At 46.3% G+C, this 21,509-nt stretch overlaps 1 protein-coding gene across 2 annotated transcripts in view; it reads right to left on the reverse strand.

The window, feature by feature from the left end:
• Positions 1 to 21,509, reverse strand: part of CSNK1G1 (casein kinase 1 gamma 1) — a 96,262-nt gene that overhangs the window by 24,409 nt on the left and 50,344 nt on the right. For both annotated transcript variants that reach the window (XM_041418732.1, XM_041418730.1), the window contains exons 5-6: positions 19,683 to 19,752; positions 1,598 to 1,749 (exon numbers count right to left, since the gene is read on the reverse strand). In XM_041418732.1, the coding sequence (XP_041274666.1) occupies positions 1,598 to 1,749; positions 19,683 to 19,752 (222 nt within the window). The remainder of the gene's footprint in view (positions 1 to 1,597; positions 1,750 to 19,682; positions 19,753 to 21,509) is intronic.

Genomic DNA, 21,509 nt, shown 5'->3' on the forward strand with positions numbered 1-21,509 from the left:
CCTAGGTGAACTGCAGCCTGGCCACAAGATCAGGTGATGCCAGTAAAGAACATCCAAGCCCAGAGCTGAGCTGCAGCCCTGGGCCTCGGCAGAAGGCAGCAGCCATGGCTGTGACAATCTTGATTTCCCCAGCAGTCCCTTGGGAATGAATTTACATCTTTATATTTTCCTTGCAAAGGTCACACAAGTTGTATCTGAGGCTTTGCCAGCTGTTGCCACTTTATTTAATCAAAGCCAATACTATAAATTGGTTTTCCATTGATAAAGAAACACTCAAACCTAAGAGAACTTGACTGCTCTGCTATGGGAGGCCTCAGTAACAGGCAGCTGCTGTTCAAACTTCTGCAGTTCTGATCTCAGTTTTCCATTTGAGATTCTGCTGTGTCAAATTTCAGTTTATCTGGAAAGGATTGTGTTCCTCATCCCTTACATGTCCTCTTCCCTACCATGCTTCTAACTACAGAGCTATTGATGTGAATATACAATCCCAGCTCTGCTGTGGAGTATCTGGGTGATCCCAAGGTCCAGCTATGCAAAATCTGGATATCTGCAGATATTTATGTACTTGGGAATCTGCAAAGCAGTCTGAAAACCAAGAAAGCCAAACTGACTGGCTGCCCCACTGACTTGTGGAAGTTTCCACACCACAGTTAGTATGTTCAGCTTTTATGTTGCTCACTTTTAACACAAACCCAAATCCAAGCCTGGATCCCTTCCAGCTTGACTTTCTTTCCTTTTCAGATACATTAAAGGCTCTGTGATGTTGCCCATAGAGGTATTCTATTCCAAGTGTCAGGAATTTAAACCCATTTGACTGACCAATTAATTTTTTGACCAAATTTGACAAAAGCAGAGCTCTCAAATGCTGCTGTTTTGGCTAAGCAGGGCTCAGCTCCCACTGCCCTGTGAGGTTTCAGTCTATGGGCAGCCCAGTTGCACCAAACTAGCAGAACTGGAAGGAGTGTGGGGGGGTGCTGTGCTCTGTGTGTCCCACGGAGCAGGTGAGAAATGAGATGTTCCTGGGATGTCCAAACAGAGAGAGGGAGCTGGGGCAGGGGCAGGTAGGGGACATGGGATGCAAGTCTGTAGGAATCCAGCTTCACTGGTTCTGCTGTGCAGGGAGCCAGCTTCTCATAAGCCTAATCTGACCTTCCCTACACAGACAGGAGTCCTCCTCACCCCTGAGAAGTTTTCTGTTATAAGAAAGTTGGAGAGGGACCTTGGACAAGGGACTGGAGTGACAAGGACAAGGGGAAATTGCTTTCTGCTGCCAGAACACAGGGTTAGATGGGATACTGGGGAGAATGTGAGGCTGGTGAGGCCCTGGCACAGGTTTCCTAGAGAAGCTGTGGCTGCCCTATGCCTGGAAATTTTCCAGGACAGGCTGGATGGGGCTTGGAGCAATCTGGGATAGTGGAAGTTATCTCTGCCTTGGCAGGGAGGGTGGGATTAGATCTTTGAAGGTTCCTTCCAACTCAACCCACCCGGTGAGTCTGTGATGGAAGAAGATCTCTCAGCCCTGAACCCTGCACGGTGCCCACCCTAGGATGGAAGGACACCCAAGGACACGCCAGGGCAGGGCCCTGCCACCACTCACCAGCTGAATGGCAATCATTAACACCGTCTTCAGAGTGAAGGTCCTGTCACAGAGGTCAAACAGATCTTCCAAGCTGGGACCAAGCAGCTCCAATACCATGGCATTGTACTTTCCACAGGGTCCAAAGTAATACACCTGGGGGAGCCCTTCAGCTGGAAGAATTGGAAAAGAACTGGAATCAGTCAATGGGACAACGTTAATTCCCCTCCCCCTGCATGCACACCTTTTGTTAGGCAGTTTTATTGTCACTTCTTGAGTGTTCTATCTGATGCTGCCCAGCAAGGAAATAAGTCCCAGCACAAACCGTGACTGAGCCAAAGGCCAAACCAGTGCAGGCTCTGCTCATCTACACCCTTGCACAGACAAATGGGATTTCAGAGCAATTAACGAGTCCACCCGAAAGCATCCAGATTTGGCAGATTAAAGATTTGGATTTAGGGAATAAGACATGGAGTTCCTTGTATTCCACTAAACACCGGGAGAGAACAGCCCCAGATGTGGGAGCAGTAAGGAAGATGACAGTCCTTGGAGAAAATGAAGCATGGCCAAAAAAGAGCTGCTTTGTCACCAAAATAGCACCCAGCCCTTGTTTTTCAGCACAACCTTTCACAAAGATTACACTCAGTAAAAAGGAAAAAACCCTTTTCCCATAAAATAGGGAAAAGTTTTACATTGTGACCAATCACCACACAAAAACAGGCGCTCATGGTCATTAGCACGTGTGCACACAACACAACTATCAACATCCAACTGGCAGGAGCCAGAGCCCCTCTTCCCACCCAACAGACTGCTCTGTGGGAGTGCAGTGTTGACACTCAGCTGGCAGGGGATTTTTGGGTGGATCAGCTTCCTGAAAGGCATCAGAAGGAAAGGGAAGACTCAGAGAGCTGCACAGCACTCCTGGAATTACCTTTGAGTCAAAAAGGAAACCACAGCAGCCCATAGAGGAGGAATTTAGCACAGGCCCAACTGCTCATTTTGCTAATCAGCACCTGCACTAGCACTCGGCGTCCCAGCGCCAGCACCAAGCTGGGTAACACGTTTAAATATCTATGTATTTCCAGTCTACACCTCATAAACAGCTCCAAAACACAACAGAAAGGTTTTGTTTTTGAAATACAGGGCTTTGTCTTATGTCAAAACAAAAGATTTGCTTGAATGCCCAAAGATACGGCGTCCTGCTATTCAGTGTAAAGGCTGAGCATGGGGAGCACTGCTATGTTTTTCCCACAGAGATCCACAAATTATAGTGCACAGGACCTGAGAGCACTGTGATTACTAATTTTATGGCATGTTTTAAACAAGCACAGGCTCATACCTGGATTTGCATAAGTGATCAATGTTAGATATAGCAAAATACTTGACTAATTAAGTGCACAGTTTGGTGCTGGCTCTATGAGGTGCTCAGGCAGTGACACATTCCAGGCTGGAGAGAATGTCAGCAACACAACAAGTGCATGTCCTACTCCAGATTTAGGGAAGCCCTGCTAATCCACCCAATGGCACTCAGAACTCTGCAACCTGCCAACAACGTAACAAATGCAGCACTGAGATCACTAAACTGTAAATATCACAGACCTTGTGCTCCCAAGTGCTGCTCCAAAAGAACAGAATGCAGTTTGACAAAGATTACCCGAGGAGGGTTTTAATCTCATTAATTCACATGCTCAGGGAATCTGTCATCAGGATGCATTAATGGGATATTACAGAGTATTGCAGGAATTCCCTGCCTAACCAGTGTTTTGTAAAACACTGACCCAACCTGGGTTTGGGAGGCTGCTGCTCCTAACAGAGCTCCATGCTTTAGGAAGCACTCACAGTCATTAAATCCTCTAGGAACACAGGATGGTTTGATGCAGAAGCAATTCAGAAAGCCAAACAATGATGGGATATGATCCAGGCACGGCAAAGATGCTTTCAAATATCCCCAAATCCACACAAATGGCAATTTAATGTCATCAGCTTAGTGCTGAAGGCTGGAATAATTGCAACAGGTCTTGAAGTGACTCACAGTGAGCCCCTGGGTTTTCAGTAAAGTCTGATGAGGACCTACCTTACAAAGTCACCTCTAACACCAGATAAGCATCTCTACTTTTTAGAGAATAATAGACTAATAATAGAGAAGAAGAGAGTAACAGAATATTTTATGCAAAATTTAAACCCGAGCCCATTATAGATTCTAGACACAGACAAACCACAGGTACCTCTACCACAATTTCTACAAGTCTCAAATAGTGGAACTGAGGAAGGAATTAGAGTTAGGACTCTGCTAACTAAGGTATGCAGGAGAACAAAACTGCAGAAAGGCTCTTAGAAAAGGTGAAGGATCCTGTTTGCAGATCAGGGGAAGATGAGAACATTTAATTTACAGCCTCACTTGGTAAGGGGTGAACATTGCAATTAAAAAGAATTTCCTACTTGGCATAAGACCCAGGAAGACATTATAGCAAGATCCAAAAGATGGAGATTTCATGTAGGGAAGGAAGGAACACTACTTAGTGCTCTCTGAGATCCCAATTCCTTCAGCTTTACCTACTCAGAGCTTATAGCCCAGAGCCTGGAGTACCCTCATTCTCTTAAACCCTCAGGAAAGCTCTGCTTTCTGTGGGAGCTCTGGCAAGGTGAGGCCTTAGTGAAGAACATAAAAAAAAACATCCTAAATGTCAGAATACAGGAGACATCATTTGCCTCAGGCATATTTTTAGGGTTCGATTTTTCCCTGAGGGTTTTCTCTGACTGCCAGCTCTGCAGTCAAGGACTTCCCTCTTGCCTTTGCCAGGATAGAGCTGCTGTAACATCTCTCTGAATTCCAGAGCCAGGCTGCACTACTGTGTCCTGGATCCAAAGGAGCAGCGCTGAGGAGCCCTGTGGAGCTCCCAGCCCACACCAAGGATCCTCAGCTCCATACTAGTTATGGAAATAAAGTTGGGAGGAACTTGGCATAACACATCCTCAGCTCACTCAAACTCAACTCAACATTAACCAATTTTTTGGGAAGAGGAGAAGCTCGAAAGATGAACTTGCTGTACACATTAAAGGGTGTGCTGGCAGATAAAACTGGATGAAACTTGAGATACAGGCAGCTCCAGAACCATTCTGAACAGTAAAAAGGGTCAGCCCAAGAAAATCTGCATAAAATTTGACATTGTCACAGCCCATCTGCATAATTTATGACGTAGCTTGGCTCTATTTCAGTGAAAAGCATTGTGCCCTGGTGCTGAGTCCATTGTCACAGTGAACCACAGGAATTCCAGAAATATCACCAGCAGATCTGTAAATACTTAAGAAGGATGTTGCCAACTAAAGAGATTGATGGAGGAAAAAGGACTTTTTTTGCCTGGGCAGTTGGAATTGAGGTTTTTAATGGAAAGCAATCGCATTGGGAGAGGACTGGAAAGGTCACACAAAGCCATAGTGTCATGCTGTGGGTGAGCAGCTCTGAACTCAGAGACTGAGGGATGAAAAGCCACCAGCAGAGCAGAGTCTCATGCTGAGGATTCAAAGGTACATCTCAACACTTGAAGTACAAACCATGATCTGTTTAATGCAATTAATGCATGAAATCACATCAGAACTAGGAATTTCTCCATGGTATCAAACAAGAGCAATACACTAAGGGAAGAAAATACAGGCATGGTATGTGCAGGTTCTCCTTTGGAGGAAAACCAGTTTATTACAGCAGAGACTGCTGCAAGCAGAAATCATCTCAATTTGCTTAACGGCTTTGGTCTCGCTGCTGAGTGATTTGGCTCAGCTACATGGAAAAGGGCCCACTCCACCCTCACTCTCACAGGAAGTTTATCACCCCAATAAACACAGACTGATTGCTGCACCGGAATCCACAGGCAAATTCTGCTATTTCAGCAGAGTGATGTCTTGGAAGAAATTCAAGCTGAGCACAGCGAAAACCTAGCAAAGCATTTTGTAGATTAAAGCATCACTGCTGGAATGAGAGCAAATGCAGACATCAAAGCCAAAAACTCAAGACTTTGATTCCCCCACACTCCCGAGACTGGCCTTGGCTTTCCGGGGATGCTAAACTCTCACTGCTCCTGGGCTGCCACCAAAAGGGACTTTCCCATCCTTCCTCGTGCTTTGTGGCTGAGCAATATGTTGGATCAACCCAAAAAACACTTGGCTTGAGCTTCAACACAAGAATGGGAACAAAGAGCAGGATTGCTGCTCTTCCAGAGAGCTTCATCTGAGCCAGATTAACACCCGGAGCAACACCTTTCAGGAACTTCCATCACAGGATCAAGTGCCCTGGATGATTTGAGTAATGTTATCTGCCTGCCCTATCTTTTACAGCATGACTAATGGCCACAAAACTCCTCAGACACCCAACATACTCCAAAAAACCACACTAGTTCAGGCACACAGGCATTCCAAAGCCATTTCCAGGACTGGTTATGGAACGGCGATGGGCAGAGATGCCAATCTAAGGTTATGCCCGAGGGAAATCAGAGTTTGCAGCACCTGCCTTGCATGGAAGCAGAACCCACCTGCTCCAGAAGAGCACCTGGCCTGAGGCTCCGTGTGAGCACCATGAGAGGCTATGAATACACTTCATCAACAGCAAATAAAATACATCCAGGGAGGAACGAGGGAGCAAGTGCAGGAAGCTGCACGTGACATCTGCATCAATGGAAGGACAAGTGCCACATCCCCACACCGCAATTCACCAGAAACATCCAGAGCTTGTGATCAATATCAGCAGTTTCTGAACCACCCATGGTTTTTGCTCCCATGGGGAGTTGTTTTCCACTGCCCTTCAATGAGGTTTAGGCAAATAGAGAAGCTGATGTCATCAATTTCAAGAATTAAAGAAGGATTCAGACCCTCTCCTCACGCAGGTTTTGACAGTGAGCTCTATTGCAGAGGGGAGACACTCCTGAAGAGCCCCAAATCCCACACTCAGAGTGGGGAGGAATCCAAGGCCAGCAAAAAGCTGATGCTTGACGCAAACCCACGCTCTGTGTGGGCAGCAAGAACTCTTTCTCACTGAAAGAGATGCAGACACACGCCAGAAGCATCAGTGCACAGAAAGTTCTGTGTGGTTTTAAAGAGGCTCTGATGAATGGGCCATAGATTGTCACAAAATTCTCATTCAGAGCAGAAAGTTTATTTTTACAAATCAGAGAACACAAAATTACACGATGAACACCATAAATAGCAACTGTGAGAGGGCTGAATATCTATAGCTAAAATTAAACATGTTCCAAACAAATTAAACAAATTGCTTTAGAGTAGTCAACCCATTTAAGCTGATTACACTAATGAGGATCTACCCTTCTCTTAATTTTCAAATTGGAATAAAATCCTGGCTGAAAGAGAAGATTTGTGATCAACATTGACTGGGCCAAGATCTCAGCTTTTAATGTCTTCAAACATGTCCCATGTAAATCTACCTGAGCACGTTAATTAATAGGTTATTTCTGTGAGCTGCAAGTAATAAGACTAATCCTGCCCTTCAGATTTTGGAGTAGTCTGCTTCAAAAATAGAAAGATGGGACAAAAGTTGAGACTGGGCTTGTTACTGGTAATTACCTTGTCCTAAGGGTCTTTTATATATTTGATTGGATGCCTTTCAGAGATATCTTCCTTCAAAGTACAGCTGCAAAAGCTTTATAATACAGTCCTTCACCTTCAATCTTCCCTGGAGGAGCTTAGGGAAGGACAGAGATTTTGGGTGATTGAGTGTTTTCTCTTGTTTGAGAAACAGCAGTTGAGACGCGAAGGAAAACAAGCAGAAAATGCAATTTGTGTCTCCAGCCCAGCTCACCTGCCGGTGGAAAAGAGGTGGTGGAGAAGGTCTGCCACAATCTCACCAGCCACTCCTAGGCTTCACAAACCTTAAGCTGGCGTAAGATGAGGGAAAGAGCCTAAAACCAGTGATCTGATCCAAGAGCCACACACAGAGAAACATGCACATGGAGAAGTGGGGTCGGAGGAGCTGCAGATGGCTGGCACCGTGGTGGCTCCAGTGGTGACCCACAGAGAGGACACCATGCTGAGAGTGCTGCCAGCCTGTAACGCTCCTCAACAGCTTCCTTGCTCTCTTGAGCTCTGATACTGTGCTTTGAGAGCCCACAATTTATCTTTAGTTCTTTCTCACTCACCTGAGCAAGGTGAAGAGCACCCAGACCTGTCCAGACCCCCTGCACATCTCCTGTCCCCAAAAATCCTCCTGCTCTGTTTGCTCCAGCTGCTGCCAGGCACTCAGCTCTGCTGCCAGCTTCTCACAGCATCTTTTCCCTGCTTTATCTGGGCAATAAATCACTTCTCCTAGCAAATGCTGAATGCTCCTGCACCACTGCCTAGCAGGAATTTCTGCAGCAGGGCTTTCTGCTTTAGCCCATCGGTGGGTGAGGAGGAGGAGAGGCAGAGCAAGGCCCTGCTCCTGGCCTTGGATGTGGAGAAGGTGCAGCTCAAACACTCTCTGAACTCAAGAGGAAATAACTCAAAGGAGAACACCAGAAGCTGGAAGGGACCTCAAAGCTGCCATGAGCAGGGCAGCTGTATCCTTCCAGTACACCAGGTTGCTCCAAGACCCATCCAACCTGGCCTGGAACACTTCCAGGGATGGGAAAGCCACAGGAAGGTATTGGATCAACACCTTCTCCCCTGATGATGGCAGAGAGAGCTGAGCTTTTCTCGGGAAGAGACGACACTAAGCACAGTGTAATGCAACAGCTGTGTATGAGCTGTGAGGAGAGAGCTGCTGTCATCTCCAGGGAGTTCCATGTGGACTGCAAGACTCCAGCCTCACTCCAGCTTATCTCAGGATATGCAGGATATATTTAAACCCTGCTGTGTTTTGTTTCATTTTAGTAATATTCGAATCTACACAAAGAAAAGGTACGGGAAAAGGAACAGGAGAAAAACAGACCAGGGAAGGACAGAAGGAAGAACATATTTGTTCTTGATGCTGGTAAAAATCCAAACAATTTGATTTTTACTTCAACTGCAGGAAAACAAATCTCAGGATCATTGTGTTATAGAACAGGGTGGTGTTTCATCTTCCTTGAGTGGTACAAGCTGGTTGCCTGACATCATGGCTTCTCTTAGTTAAACAACTCTTCACATCCACAAAGCAAGAAGCACTTGAAGAGGGGGTACCAAGGAGACATTCATATTTGTATTCATAAAGATAAAAAAAGGTTGGGAGGAGAATCAACCCTATCTGAAAAGGTCAAATGCAGGAAAACTTTCAAAATCTGGGAAATTTACCCAGAAACACCCATTCACAGGCAGTTTCTTAGCTCTAACAACTAAATCACTCAAGTGAAATTGTTTCTGCTCTTGACAAATACAGAAGAATACAGCACAGCACAATAAATTGCTTTTTTTCTCAAGTTTCAAAAGACTGAATTCAAATTTCTAGGGCTTGGGGGAAATGACTGCATTCAAATCTCCATGTTACTGTTGGATTTTGTATCCAACACAACGTCTTGCTTCAGTGATGATGGCAGCTGGCATACAGAACAACACCTTAAAAGAAGGATAAAACCAGTAAATAATTTTAGAACAGTTATTTTAAACCACCCAAAAAAAGTGCTAACTTAAATTCTATCCTTATTACCTTTCCCACACACCTGCAATCCAAGGACAAGGATGAAAGAAAACCACTGGAACTGCCCAGGGCAGAGGTGGAGCCACTCAATAACATTCCTGGAGGGATTTAAGAGCCACGTGGATGTGGCTCTTGGGAACAGGGGTACATGGTGGCCTTGTCAGTGCTGGGGTATGGTTGGACTTGATGGTTTGAGAGGGATTCTCTTCCAACCTAAACAATTCCGTGACTCTGCTCCACTGCAGGTCACATACCTGTGTGAGCTCTGCCAGAGCACATCTGGGTGCCCAACTGGGCTCTGCTGCTTAAGAACACCCACAAAAAGCCAACCAAAAAGAAAGAAAGAAACCAACAAAGAAACAAATTCCCTCCCTCCACCCCCCAAAAAATAAAAAAAAAAAATCCAAGGAGCAATTGGAAGTTGCTCCTGATCAGTTTTCCTTCGCTGTGCAATTGCTCAGCCCTACCTGCTGAGAGGGAGTTGAGATGAAATCATGGAGCCCTTGGTAATTTTGTTTTCTTTTGAGAACAAATTCATAGAATTATGGAATACCCTGTGCTGGAAGGGATTTACAAGGACCAACAAGTCCAGCTTCTGTCCCTGCACGGACACCCCAACAATCCCACCCTGTGCCTGAGAGCATTTTCTAAACCCCTGGGGCTGTGCCCATTCCCTGGGGAGCCTGGGCAGTGCCCCACCACCCTCTGAGAAAGAACCTTTTCCCAATATCCAACCTAAACCTCCTTAATACAGCTCCAGCTGTTCCCTCAGGTGGTGCTCCTGGTGCCAGGGAGCAGAGATCAGAACTGCCCCTCAGCAGCATGTTATGCACACAAAGTGATGCATGTTAATGACATCACAGGTACAATCTCAAGAAAAATCAACAACAAGAGTTCTTGGTTGCTCAGCAGCACTCACTCCAGAAGCAGTGCCAGGGAAGAAGCTACTTCTGGGCAGATGAAAAATGCTACAAAAGCAGCAAAACCAAATTGCTTGTGCTGAATTGCTCCTCTGCTGCCCAGAGAACCATTTTGCTTTGATCACACCAAGTCCCAGGTGGCTCCTGCTCTTCCTCAGCTCATCTCCATAGGGAGGAGTTGGCTGGAGGAGAGCTTTTCCCTGCTTCCTCCCCAGCTGCACACCGGGGTGACACTTCCACGATGACAATGCAGGAGGCTCTGACAGCCTGAGCTGCAGCCACAGACTGAGCAGGGGCCACAGTCAGTGTCACCAGGACACCACAGCGACCTAAGGCCAAACTGGCATGTAACAGGCAGGATTTGTCCTGCATCCAGCAGCATTTTTAACTGGGATGGCAGATCAGGGGTCAGATCCAGCTGGATAAAGCTGACAGAGGTGTTGGACACGTACCTTTGGGTGCTCAGAGGAAGATGATGCTCAGCCTTGCTCAGGCAGCTGAAGGCCAGATTCCCACCAGACTGTGGTGGGACAATCTGGTGCCATTTCTGGCAGCACATCCCTACGTGTCACCCAGAGCTGTGCTGGGATCTTCCTGCAAAGCTGTGGGTGCTACTCAGGCCCCCAGAACTCACTCTGGTCCCACTGGGAGGGTGGATTTTTGCAGGTTTGCCCCTGCAGCAGCATCAAAGTATAAAGTGATGGATAAAAATCAAATGCACGTAAATTCTCCACAACAAAGCAAGAGATTGGCATCCATCAGTCCTATCACTACTGTAGGATTGGAGGGAAAAAGGGATTTTTCACATGAGTAGGAAAGTGTTACCCACACTTTTTACCACCCAGGTCCTTCCAGCCTGAGGGAAAACCTCCCACTCCCTCTCATGGCAGGAGAACCTGCTGCAAACAGAAGTTCAGAGGTGCTAAATCAGATCCTGCCTCCAGACACCATCTCTGTTTCACCTTGAGAGAGTCAAGTAAGAGCGGGTAGGAACTTTCAGACGGAAAAATTATTACTAAACTTCAGAACTCCAGCCTGACCCATCAAATTCAGGCAGAGCCTGTGGCTTATCTTTTAGCAGTGAGAGGTTTTCCAATAGCAGGCAGGGCACAGCTCCAAAACACAAATTCCAAACCCATTGGAGAGCCTGTCTGGGAGGTGGGCAGGCCTCCATAACAGGACTTCCCTGGCACAGCTCAGGGTTTCACCTTAGAAATCTCCCAGTGTGTGCAGCATGCCTCTGCTGCACTGGAAGGGATCCCACTAAATCCAGCACCCACCTTCCAAAGGAGAAAGAGCTTTGGATCAGGGCAGTGCTCAACACAGCAGCCCCCCTAAAAACTGATTTTATAGCTTTAAACCTCAATTAGTTCCTAAGGGCAGCATCCCCATGGTTTGAAGAATGTTCATAGAAGGGACAGGAAAGGGGGACAAGGAGAACAACCAACCAGCTCCTAATCCTTATTAATTATCCTGGCCCTCATTGCCAAACTGGGTTTTTCATTCAATGTAAATATAAAATTCCAAAGTTTATCTTCAAACACCACGTATCATGTGGACTCCCCATCCCTGGAAGTTTTCAAGTCCAGGTTGGACAGGGCTTGGAGCAGCCTGGGATAGTGGAAGGTGTCCCTGCCCGTGGCAGGGAATGGAATGAGATGAGCATTAAGGTCCCTCCCAACCCAACCCAGTCTGTGGCTCTGTGGTCTTCACCTCCCCACTCGGATGGCTGAGGACCTCCAGCTCCCAAGCACAGCTGGGCTGACAGCTGCAGCATCCCCATGGCTTGAAGAATGTTCATAGAAGGAAAGTGGGACAAGCAGAACAACCAACCAGCTCCTAATCCTTATTAATTATCCTGGCCCTCATTGCCAAACTGGATTTTTCATTCAATGTAAATATAAAATTCCAAAGTTTATCTTCAAACACCACGTATCATGTGGACTCCCCATCCCTGGAAGTTTTCAAGTCCAGGTTGGACAGGGCTTGGAGCAGCCTGGGATAGTGGAAGGTGTCCCTGCCCGTGGCAGGGAATGGAATGAGATGAGCATTAAGGTCCCTCCCAACCCAACCCAGTCTGTGGCTCTGTGGTCTTCACCTCCCCACTCGGATGGCTGAGGACCTCCAGCTCCCAAGCACAGCTGGGCTGACAGCCAGCAAGGCATGTTTCAGCTCAGGGTCTGCCAGAAGGTACCAGAAGCAGCACAGAGACCTTGATGATGAAATGTCTGTCCCTCTCCTTGAGTCCTGCTGGATCCTCAGAGCAAAGCACATCCCACAACCCACAACCTGCTCTCAGTGGACACTGCTGACCATGAGCAGAACTCAGTGAGGCATCTGGGATGACCTGGATGAGTCCAGCTGCCACAGGTTTCTGGCCATGTCAGGCTTCAAGGAAAAGTGTCTCCAGGAAAGGCATTTTCCAGCTTCCCAGCATCCTGCTGCTCCCCTTCAGTGGCTGGTGTTTGATTTGGAGTTGCTGCCTGGAGTTACTGGTGTTTGATTTGTGATTACTGCCACAAATACCGGAAGAGTAGGAGATGCAGGAGGACTTTTCGGAACATAAAAAGGAAACTGCCCTAATCTCATATTCAAATATTAATGGCCTTGCTTTAAAAGCATCTGATAACTTCCAATTGACAAAACCTAAATTTAGCACAAGGAAGTCAAAACTTCTGATGCTGAGATGCTGAAATGTGCACATTCAGGAAGCCCTTCCTAACAAGGGAATGGCCACATGAAAGAAAAGCCATGTATTTTTAAACAGTGAAACATAATTCTCTGGGGACCAACAGCAAGCCAGCTCTGAAAGCAGCAGAGTCTAACTGAGCACTTTACAGTAATCCACTACATTTCATTCTGCAATTCAAAAGATTGGAAGTCCTGGAGCCCTCAGGTTCAAACTGGACTACTCTGACTTTACAATGAAGCTGCTGATCACCATTCCTTAATACACAGCTCAGCCTTAGGGTTTCCAATTTTTGCCCAAAAACATCTTCAGTAGAAGGAAACTGTATCTCCTTTGCTGAGTATCTCCCACCTCTGACCAAGGGCACACTTCTGTGCAGGATTTGAGAATGGAGACGTCTTTCCTCGTTGGTAGAAAATTAACCCAACATCTTTAAACCTTCAAATCTACTGCAGGCATCTGAGGTAGGGAATGAGTGACATGAGATGTGTCCCAAAGCTGTTTCCTTGTAAAGAGATGTCAGTTTTGTATCATCTTGCACAGATGAGTCACTTATTAAATACTTACAGTCACTGAACACTGGCAATATAAAATATTTCCAGTATTTCGAAGGAGGAGGCTGCAGTGCTCATCCAGAGTGTTGCAGTGTGACAGGTATGAACAAACCCATACAATGACTAGGACACAAAACACCTCAGGTGACAGCCACGTGTTGCTCCACACAAGTCCAAATTGACTTTGGGAGGCAAAGGGCAATCCTTGGAAGTGTCCAGGTTGGACAGAGTTCTGAGCAAGCTGGTCTAGTGGAAGGTGTGCCCATATGGCCACAAGAGGAGCTTTAAGGTCCCTTCCAATCCAAACCACTCGGTGATTTTATGACCATCCCCACCCAGCAGCTCCATCCCCCCAAACCAGCCCGCTGCTGAGGAGTGACCTGGCTCAGCTCCTGGCCACAGCAACACCTCCATCCAGGCGGCAAATACGAGTGGGAATTCTGGAGATTACACTGACTGTGGCCACTGTTAATGGGCATGTTCACACTTCTTAATTAAACACGGGTGGGACCACTTGCACTAACCCTCCCTGCCATGGCCTGGAGTTACTCCTGCTCCCTTGGGGCAGAGTCATGCACAACGACCTCCCATAAAATTGTGCTGTTGGCAGCTCCACCACGGAGACTTGTTTACATCCATCCTGTAACGAGCTTTACCAAAATGACCCATAATTGCCACATGAATGACAGCATTGTGCAACTGGCATGGAAAGAATTTCTTCATAAAGCACATCGATACATACGAAGTGTGTGTGGGTAAAAGCAAGAGCAACACAGAAAAAGGTGCTCAACACGAGCAGTCCCGACAGGAGAGCTCCATAGGCAGCATGGATAGCAGACAGCTCAGCCACACTGAGGAATATATATGCAAATATTGACTAGACTATGCAAAGGATTGGTTATTTATAACACCTTCATTTCCCTCAGTCCTACCTCCTGACAAGTAAACAGACTGCTTCGCTCTGGTGAGTTGTGCAACACAGAGAGATCCCAAAGTAAACACACAGACTCCATACTTCATTAGAGGTGAACTTGTTTACAGAGCAGGAATTCAAACAAAACCACAGAAAACCCGTCAATATTCTATATGTACTGACACAGCCCTCCCTGACTCAGAACTGTTCTGCTCCTACACTGTGACTCATCCACCGCGTGGGCTGGGGACAGCAGAGATCTCGGTTTCCTGGGATTCTCCAGCGTATCAGACTCCTCTTCTGCTCCCCACCACGCCACTGTGGAGGTTTGTGACGTCCCACATCCCCTTTTCAGCACTACCTGCCCGTGCTGGGAGTGACCGCTGCCTGCAGAGCCGTGGCACAGAACCCAACGCACGGCTGCCACGCGTCTGAATGAATCACATGTGCCAAGGTGGGACTGTCAGGGCTGGGGGAAGGTGTGACTCATCTGCCAGCTGATACAAAAATAAACTACTACTGAATCAAAAATGCATGACTCCTGCACACGATGTGCACAGGCAGAAGCTGTCACTATGTGGAAGCTTGAGCATCAGCTCCATGCAGCCAAAAGAAACCCGGAAGCACGCAGTGCTCCATTTTACCTTCCAAAGGTGATGCTTACAGGCAAAGGACTTCTTTTTCCCCTGGAAAATAGCCTCTGTTTGTGGCCACTCGCCCTGGCCGAACCTGGCCACGCAAGCTAGAAATTTGCAAATTTTGCTGGATTTCTCCAAAACGGAAGTGGTCAGAATCTAAATTCCTGCACAACCTGAGTGCCCTAATCGCCAGCTTTCATCTGATACCCAGAGCCTGGGCAAAGGACTTCTTTTTCCCTTGGAAAATAGCCTCTGTTTGCGGCCACTCGCCCTGGCCCACCCTGGTCACCCAAACTAGAAATTTGCAAATTTTGCTGGATTTCTCCAAAACTAAAGCGGTCAGAATCCAGGCCCCTGCAAGTCCTCAGAGCTCTAATCACATTCCACATGGCCTCAACAGGGAGAGATGCCAGAAGTGCTTTGAAATGTGGTAACAAATCCCAGAATAGTTAGGGTTGGAAGGGACCTTAAAGTCCATCTCATTTTACCCCCTCATGGGCAGGGACACCTTTCACTACACCAAGTTGTTCCAAGCCACATCCAACCTGGCTTTGCACTTCCAGGGATGGGACAACCTGTGTCAGGGCCTCACCACCTCACTGCCCAGAATTCCTTCCCAATATCCCATCTATCCCTGCCGTCTGGCAACGGGAAACCATTTCCCCTTGTCCTGTCCCTCCAAGCCCTTGTCCCACCACCTCACTGCCTAGAATTCCTTCCCAATATCCCATCTATCCCTGCCGTCTGGCAATGGGAAACTATTTCCCCTTGTCCTGTCCCTCCAAGCCCTTGTCCCAAGTCCCTCTCCTGGAGCCCCTTCAGGCCCTGGCTGGGGCTCTGAGGTTTCCCTGGAGCCTTCTCTTGTCCAGGTGAGCACTCCCAGCTCTCCCAGCCTGGCTCCAGCCCCTGAAACATTTCTGTGCCCTCCTCTAGACTTCTTCCTGCAGCTCCTAAAAAGAAGATTAGATTCTTCTAATCTGGAATCAGACTCAGAAAGCCCATTCTTGTTATCCACAGGCAAACACAGCCCACAGGACACAGCCAATGGAATCCCTGAGACCCTGGTGTGCCACCAGCAGGACCCAGCTGCTGCAGGACTCCTGCAAGCCATGGAAAAAGCAGTTGCTTTTACTCGTCCCAAACCAAAGCAGGAGGGTCCTGGGATGCTGCTGGCTGTGCAGGGGGCAGTTCAAGCAAAGCCAAAGCTTTGTCCTTTGGTAACTGCCCAGGAAGTTGAACCATTCTGGGAGCTGGGTCTATTTGACCATGGACAAGTAATTCAGTTTATTTCACAAACTTCAAAGTACAGAGAACAAATGGCATGCTTAAATGATTTATCCAGTACCAGAAACATGTTGGAGACTTGAATGATCCTGACTCCAGTCAGGATGCTGGAGCAATGTGGCTTTTAGGACAAAAACCAATCAGTAAACAGTTCAGTACAACACTGGCATTAGAGCACTGATGAGAGCAACGCAACTAGTTTGCACAGAGATTATTAAAACTACTTCAATTACCTTGGTGAGCAAATGGATCATATCCCAGACTACTTAAAACCTAAATGAAGTACATTTCCTAAAGGAAAGGTGTCCTTTCCTGAGACACCCTATGGATTGACCATCAGGTCTCTGACTCCATGCCTGAGCTTTGCTGGTTTGTTTTGCTGCTCGCAGAAGGTAAAGCGCTCAGCACTATTTTAGGTTATTAGATATTTAATTCCACGGTGAGAAAGAAGAAGCTAGCAGATGGTCACTGTGCAGCAGGGCCTTGCTCGACTTCTGCGGGGAGAAATGTTCAAGGAAGAATCACGAAAATCTGTTTCTATGCGCAAACATTCCTCCAGTTAGAGGAAGGGAATTACAGGGGAGCTCTTAGCTTCCCTAAAACAAGGAGGCACTAAAACAATAGAGACAACATCAAATATCCAAAGCAGCACATCAGAGACATCTGTTAGTTGGGTGCTCCTGACTCAGGACTTTCTCTGAATCCACTGGATCCATCCACCAGTACTGAGCAGCTCTGAAAAGCACCAAGAGCAGCCACATTCCTACAGTTTAGATCCCTTTGACAAACTTCTCCCTGCTCCATCACTTAATCTAGTGAGAAGCATCTTAAGATGTCTGAGACACATGAAATCCAGTCTGCTGGATCCTTTGCTAATCCAAGCTGACTAGGGGTCCTCATCCGAGCCACGTGGCAGGCAGAGGAACTGGAGCTGCTGGGAGGGAACAGATGCATCTTCAGTGCCCTGTCAGAAAGTCTTGGAACATGGAAGCTGATGGAGCACGTGGCACAGGGAGACACAAAGCCACTGCTAAAGGAAGAGGCAGTTATCACATCATCTGTTCATGTGGAAACATCTCAGCTCATCTCAGGATTTAGCTTATGAATTACTGGGCTATTTGCTACTTTGTCCAACTGCACCAAGGGAAATGCAAAACTTCACTGAATAGGTTAGAAAAAGGGAAAGAAAAAAAAAAAAGACTATTTTCACTAGTTTTTGATGATGTCAAGTGAAGCAGGTTATTGATACCCACATACATCCTTCAGGCACTGGCCAAGTAGGTCGGTCCCTTCCAGCCTAAGTTTTCCTCTGACTACTACCCAAGAGTAACACACTTAAAAATGTTTATTCTGAACATCCAAGAAGGAAATCACCATTAAAACTCTCCTTATGAGAAAAAGATCCCCCATTTTTCTCCCAAAGCCGCATGTGATGACAATTCTGAGATCTCAGAGCTCGCTGGGACCATCTGGCTGCGCACGCAGTTGACCCGCTGAGCCGCCGAGGGGACGAGGTGGCTCCCGCGGTGTCACAACAGCTCCCTCTGCTCGCCCTCCTCCAGCTAACAGTGGGAGCTGCAGCCAGACACGTCATTTGGCAGGATTAATTGGCTAATTTATTGAGCAGAATGTCACATGCAACGCTACTGTTGCTCTCTCTGAGTCATGCACACCATGTGTTCGGATACTTCTAGTCTTCGTTTGGCAGGTGTAGGACAATTCCAAGGAACCAGACATCCCTACTGGAAGTTCAAGCCTGGCTGTTTGAGCAGTTCCAGAGCAAGGACCATTACTAGCAACATCACTGAGAACAAGCTCCTCTATTACCCCAATGTTGGCACTTATTTATCTGTTTTTCCAGCCAGGCACTCTTCCCAAGTCAAGCCTCCCTGCTCCCGGCAGCTTGACTCCACCAAAATTTGTTTTGTGTGGATTCCAGGTTTCATGGTGAGACCAGAATTGCAGTTCACATCCTCCTTGAAGTCAAGTCTTGGCCAATTTCCAATTGTTTTAGCAAGACTGCAGCACAAGAGCTTCTAAAGGCATCCAACAGCTCATGAGAGCTGGGTGTGCAACACCCATGGGACCACACAGAGAGGAAACAGTCAGGTTGTTCAGGAGCCTTCCCAACAGCCCCTTGACAAATGCTCCAAGACTGTAGATCCAAGACTAGGAAGGAATTCCTCCCTGTGAGGGTGGTGAGGCCCTGGCACAGGCTGCCCAGAGCAGCTGTGGCTGCCCCATCCCTGGAAGGATCCCAGGCCAGACTGGATGAGGCTTGGAGCAACCTGGGATGGTGGGAGGTGTCCCTGCCCATGGCAGGGGGTGAAATGTGATGGGCTTTAAGGTCCCTTCCAACCCAAACCATTCCATGAATGCTCTGAGCGGGTAAATATTACAGGATGGAAACCTTAAATTCTTTAGGAACAGGGGAAAACCTAAAAAATACTTAATCTGACCAAAATAAAGCCACTCCTTCAAATTTTGATCAGTTTTATAATTTCATAATCTTTAAAAGAGTGGAAGGGAGCCAAGTGGTGTAGAAAAAGCAGACTGGGATTCACTCATGTGTCACAAGACATGTGGGCTGGGGTATCCCAGAAATCACAAGCACCAACAGAACTCCAGCAGAAGTTCAACTTAGTATCTTGGTAATATATTATTACCAAAGTATTTCTGGATGTCCATCAGACATCCTCTGCAAGTGGAAGCTAGGTCCATTCAGGGAAAACAGGAAAAATAAAATCAGAAGTATAAAAAAACTACTGTAATGTAAGAAACTTGTCAAAACCTGAAGTCAATACAGGATCAATGCACAGAAGGAGAAGAGAAGGTTGTTGCTTCTCAGAGACTTCCCTGAGCAGTGCAACACCCTGCATGAGGCTGTGGAAGTTCTTGGCATGGGAAACAGCACATGCTAAAAGGCTCTTCAAGCTTAAAAACCAACCATAAATTCAGGGAAGAAAAATCCAAACACTGTTAGACACAACTCAAGCTCTGCATCAGGGACATCAGAGACTGCCAGAAAAAAATGTATAAAAAATTCTACCTTTGGCTGATCCTGCTCTATTTTTCTCCTGTTTGCTGTAGATCCTGATTGCACAGAGGAACTGTGGGGCTTGTGGATGCTTTTATGATTTAACAAGTAAAAATTAAAACAATTTCCTAGGTTTAGACTTTAGATTACCTACTTAAGAGGTATTGTTCTATACAAAAATAACTTTCCATCCATTGACAATCTGTGTTTTACAAACACACTTACAGAGGCATTTCCATATCAGCAAATCCTCATGAGCTCAACATTTTAGGTCCACATAATTACCCAATATCATCATTATGACCCAATTTTCACCAAATCACTTCCAAAACTTGTGTGAGGCTAAAAGGAATTGGCCCAGATCCCTAAGTTCAAGTCAGAGTTATACAACAAATACTATGGTGGTGTTTGATTTAATAAGGAAATCCCTTTATTAAAGAAATTTAATAAAACTTTTGGTAAGGTAGGTTTACTCACCTGCACTTCCAAGTTGTTTATAAAATCTGTATTCTAAATGAAGCTGTGGTGCCCGGGATTTAATTGGTTCCTAGAACAGAAATAAATAAATTGGTTAAAATCAGTTTGACTGAAGAAGTTCTGTCCTATACTTGAAGATTTGTGCATAATTAAAACACCCCAAATTGAAATTCTAACAACAGACTTCACCATTAAATGTCATTTAAATAAGAAAAGAACAAAAAGCAGTAAGATTTGCTCTCTGGAGGAGAAATAACATCCTCATTTAAATACAAAGCTCATTCATTGCAGTGAAATTCAAGGATCATTCCATAGAGCTCCTGGTCCTTGAAGAACAACCCTGGACATTGGCAGAAGGAAGTCAAGGTTGCAAAAACTCAAGCCCCAGTTCACTCTGTGGGCACTGTGATTGCCCACAGTGCTTTTGCTGCTCTCCAGCCTGTATTTCTGAAAAATGTTGAGTCACACAAGTGTGTTTTAGATCAGACCACAGTTGCTCACAGCAAGCACCACAGTGCAGCCAGACAGCTGGGAAAAAGGAAGAACTCTCCCCCTCCTTGTGGCAGCTGTCAGTCAAACATCTTGAAACACTCAATAATATTCTATTTTTATCCACAAAATACAAAAAAAAAAAAAAAAAAAAAAAAAAAAAGAAAAATCCCAAAAAACCCCAAACCCCCCAGTCTGCAATGCACCTAAAGCATCCCATTCATTAACTGTTACTCATCTGCGTTTTACATACAAGACTTAATGCCTACAATCCATCAAGGCATTAACGTGCAAGATTACAGAGGTTCTAAAAATATAAAGTTAATATGGAGAGGATTAAGAGAAGGGAGTAATTACATTTGCAATAAAACTGTGCACTTGGGATAGGCATGGATGTGGGTTTCCCAACTGCCCAGGCAGCCTGGAGATAGGAGTTAATACTGGCCTCAATTTTTGTTGACCTCTAGTCTGCCCTGTAAGACTGATGTCCACACTGGGTGTGAACTCCACAGTCAAGGCTTCTTTCTAAGTGTGGAGAAAGAATTGTGTACAGGAATTCAGGCAATTTGACTTGTAGCCAAGCTGTTCCTCATCAGCTCAAGTCATCCCATCCATTTCCCAGCAAGGGGAACGAATGTTCCTGGTTACTTCTCAGCTTAATCATAGAATCAGTGAGATAGGAAAAGGCCTCCAAGGTCACCAAATTCCTGATGTTTTAAAGCTCCAGAAGATAAAAATGACCAAATACTCAGCAAAATGTGAAAAAATATTCTGGAGGAAAAACTAAACCTACAACTAAAGCAAGCATAAAGCAATACACAAACAAGTTTGTTATATAAGTCACACTTAAATTAAGATAATTGTTGGTGGCTTGAGGGAGGGTCTACAGACACCTGCAGAGCACAGGGATTCAGGGCAACAGGAACTCAGCATGTTCAGGGAATAGTTTATTTATCCAAACATGTAAAGGGGAAGGATTGATGCAGCAGGACATGATGCTGCTCATGACAAAATCAGGGGAGGCAGCCCTGAGCCGCTTCTGCATCAGGAGCTGCTGGAGCCAGAGCTCTGGACGCTTGCCAGAGTCATGGCAGCTTCTGAGAAGATCATACCAGCACAGATGGTTGTCCTGTAGGCCAAGGGCTTAGGGATGATGGCAGATTTTGTGTTTGTAGTAAAAATAACTGAATTGCTACTGCCTAACAGAGAAAATCCACAGCTCGAACCAACGGTGTCATCACTGCTGCGAGGGGATGGCCTGGTACTTGTGCCCTGACTGCAGCTGGATGGCACCAGGCTGGCTGCTCCCAGGGAAGAAATTCCTCTTGTGGGCAGTGC

The sequence above is a fragment of the Onychostruthus taczanowskii genome, unplaced genomic scaffold, assembly GCF_017590055.1.
Source record: "Onychostruthus taczanowskii isolate IOZ18803 unplaced genomic scaffold, ASM1759005v1 scaffold6, whole genome shotgun sequence".
NCBI classification, from domain to species: Eukaryota; Metazoa; Chordata; class Aves; order Passeriformes; family Passeridae; genus Onychostruthus; species Onychostruthus taczanowskii.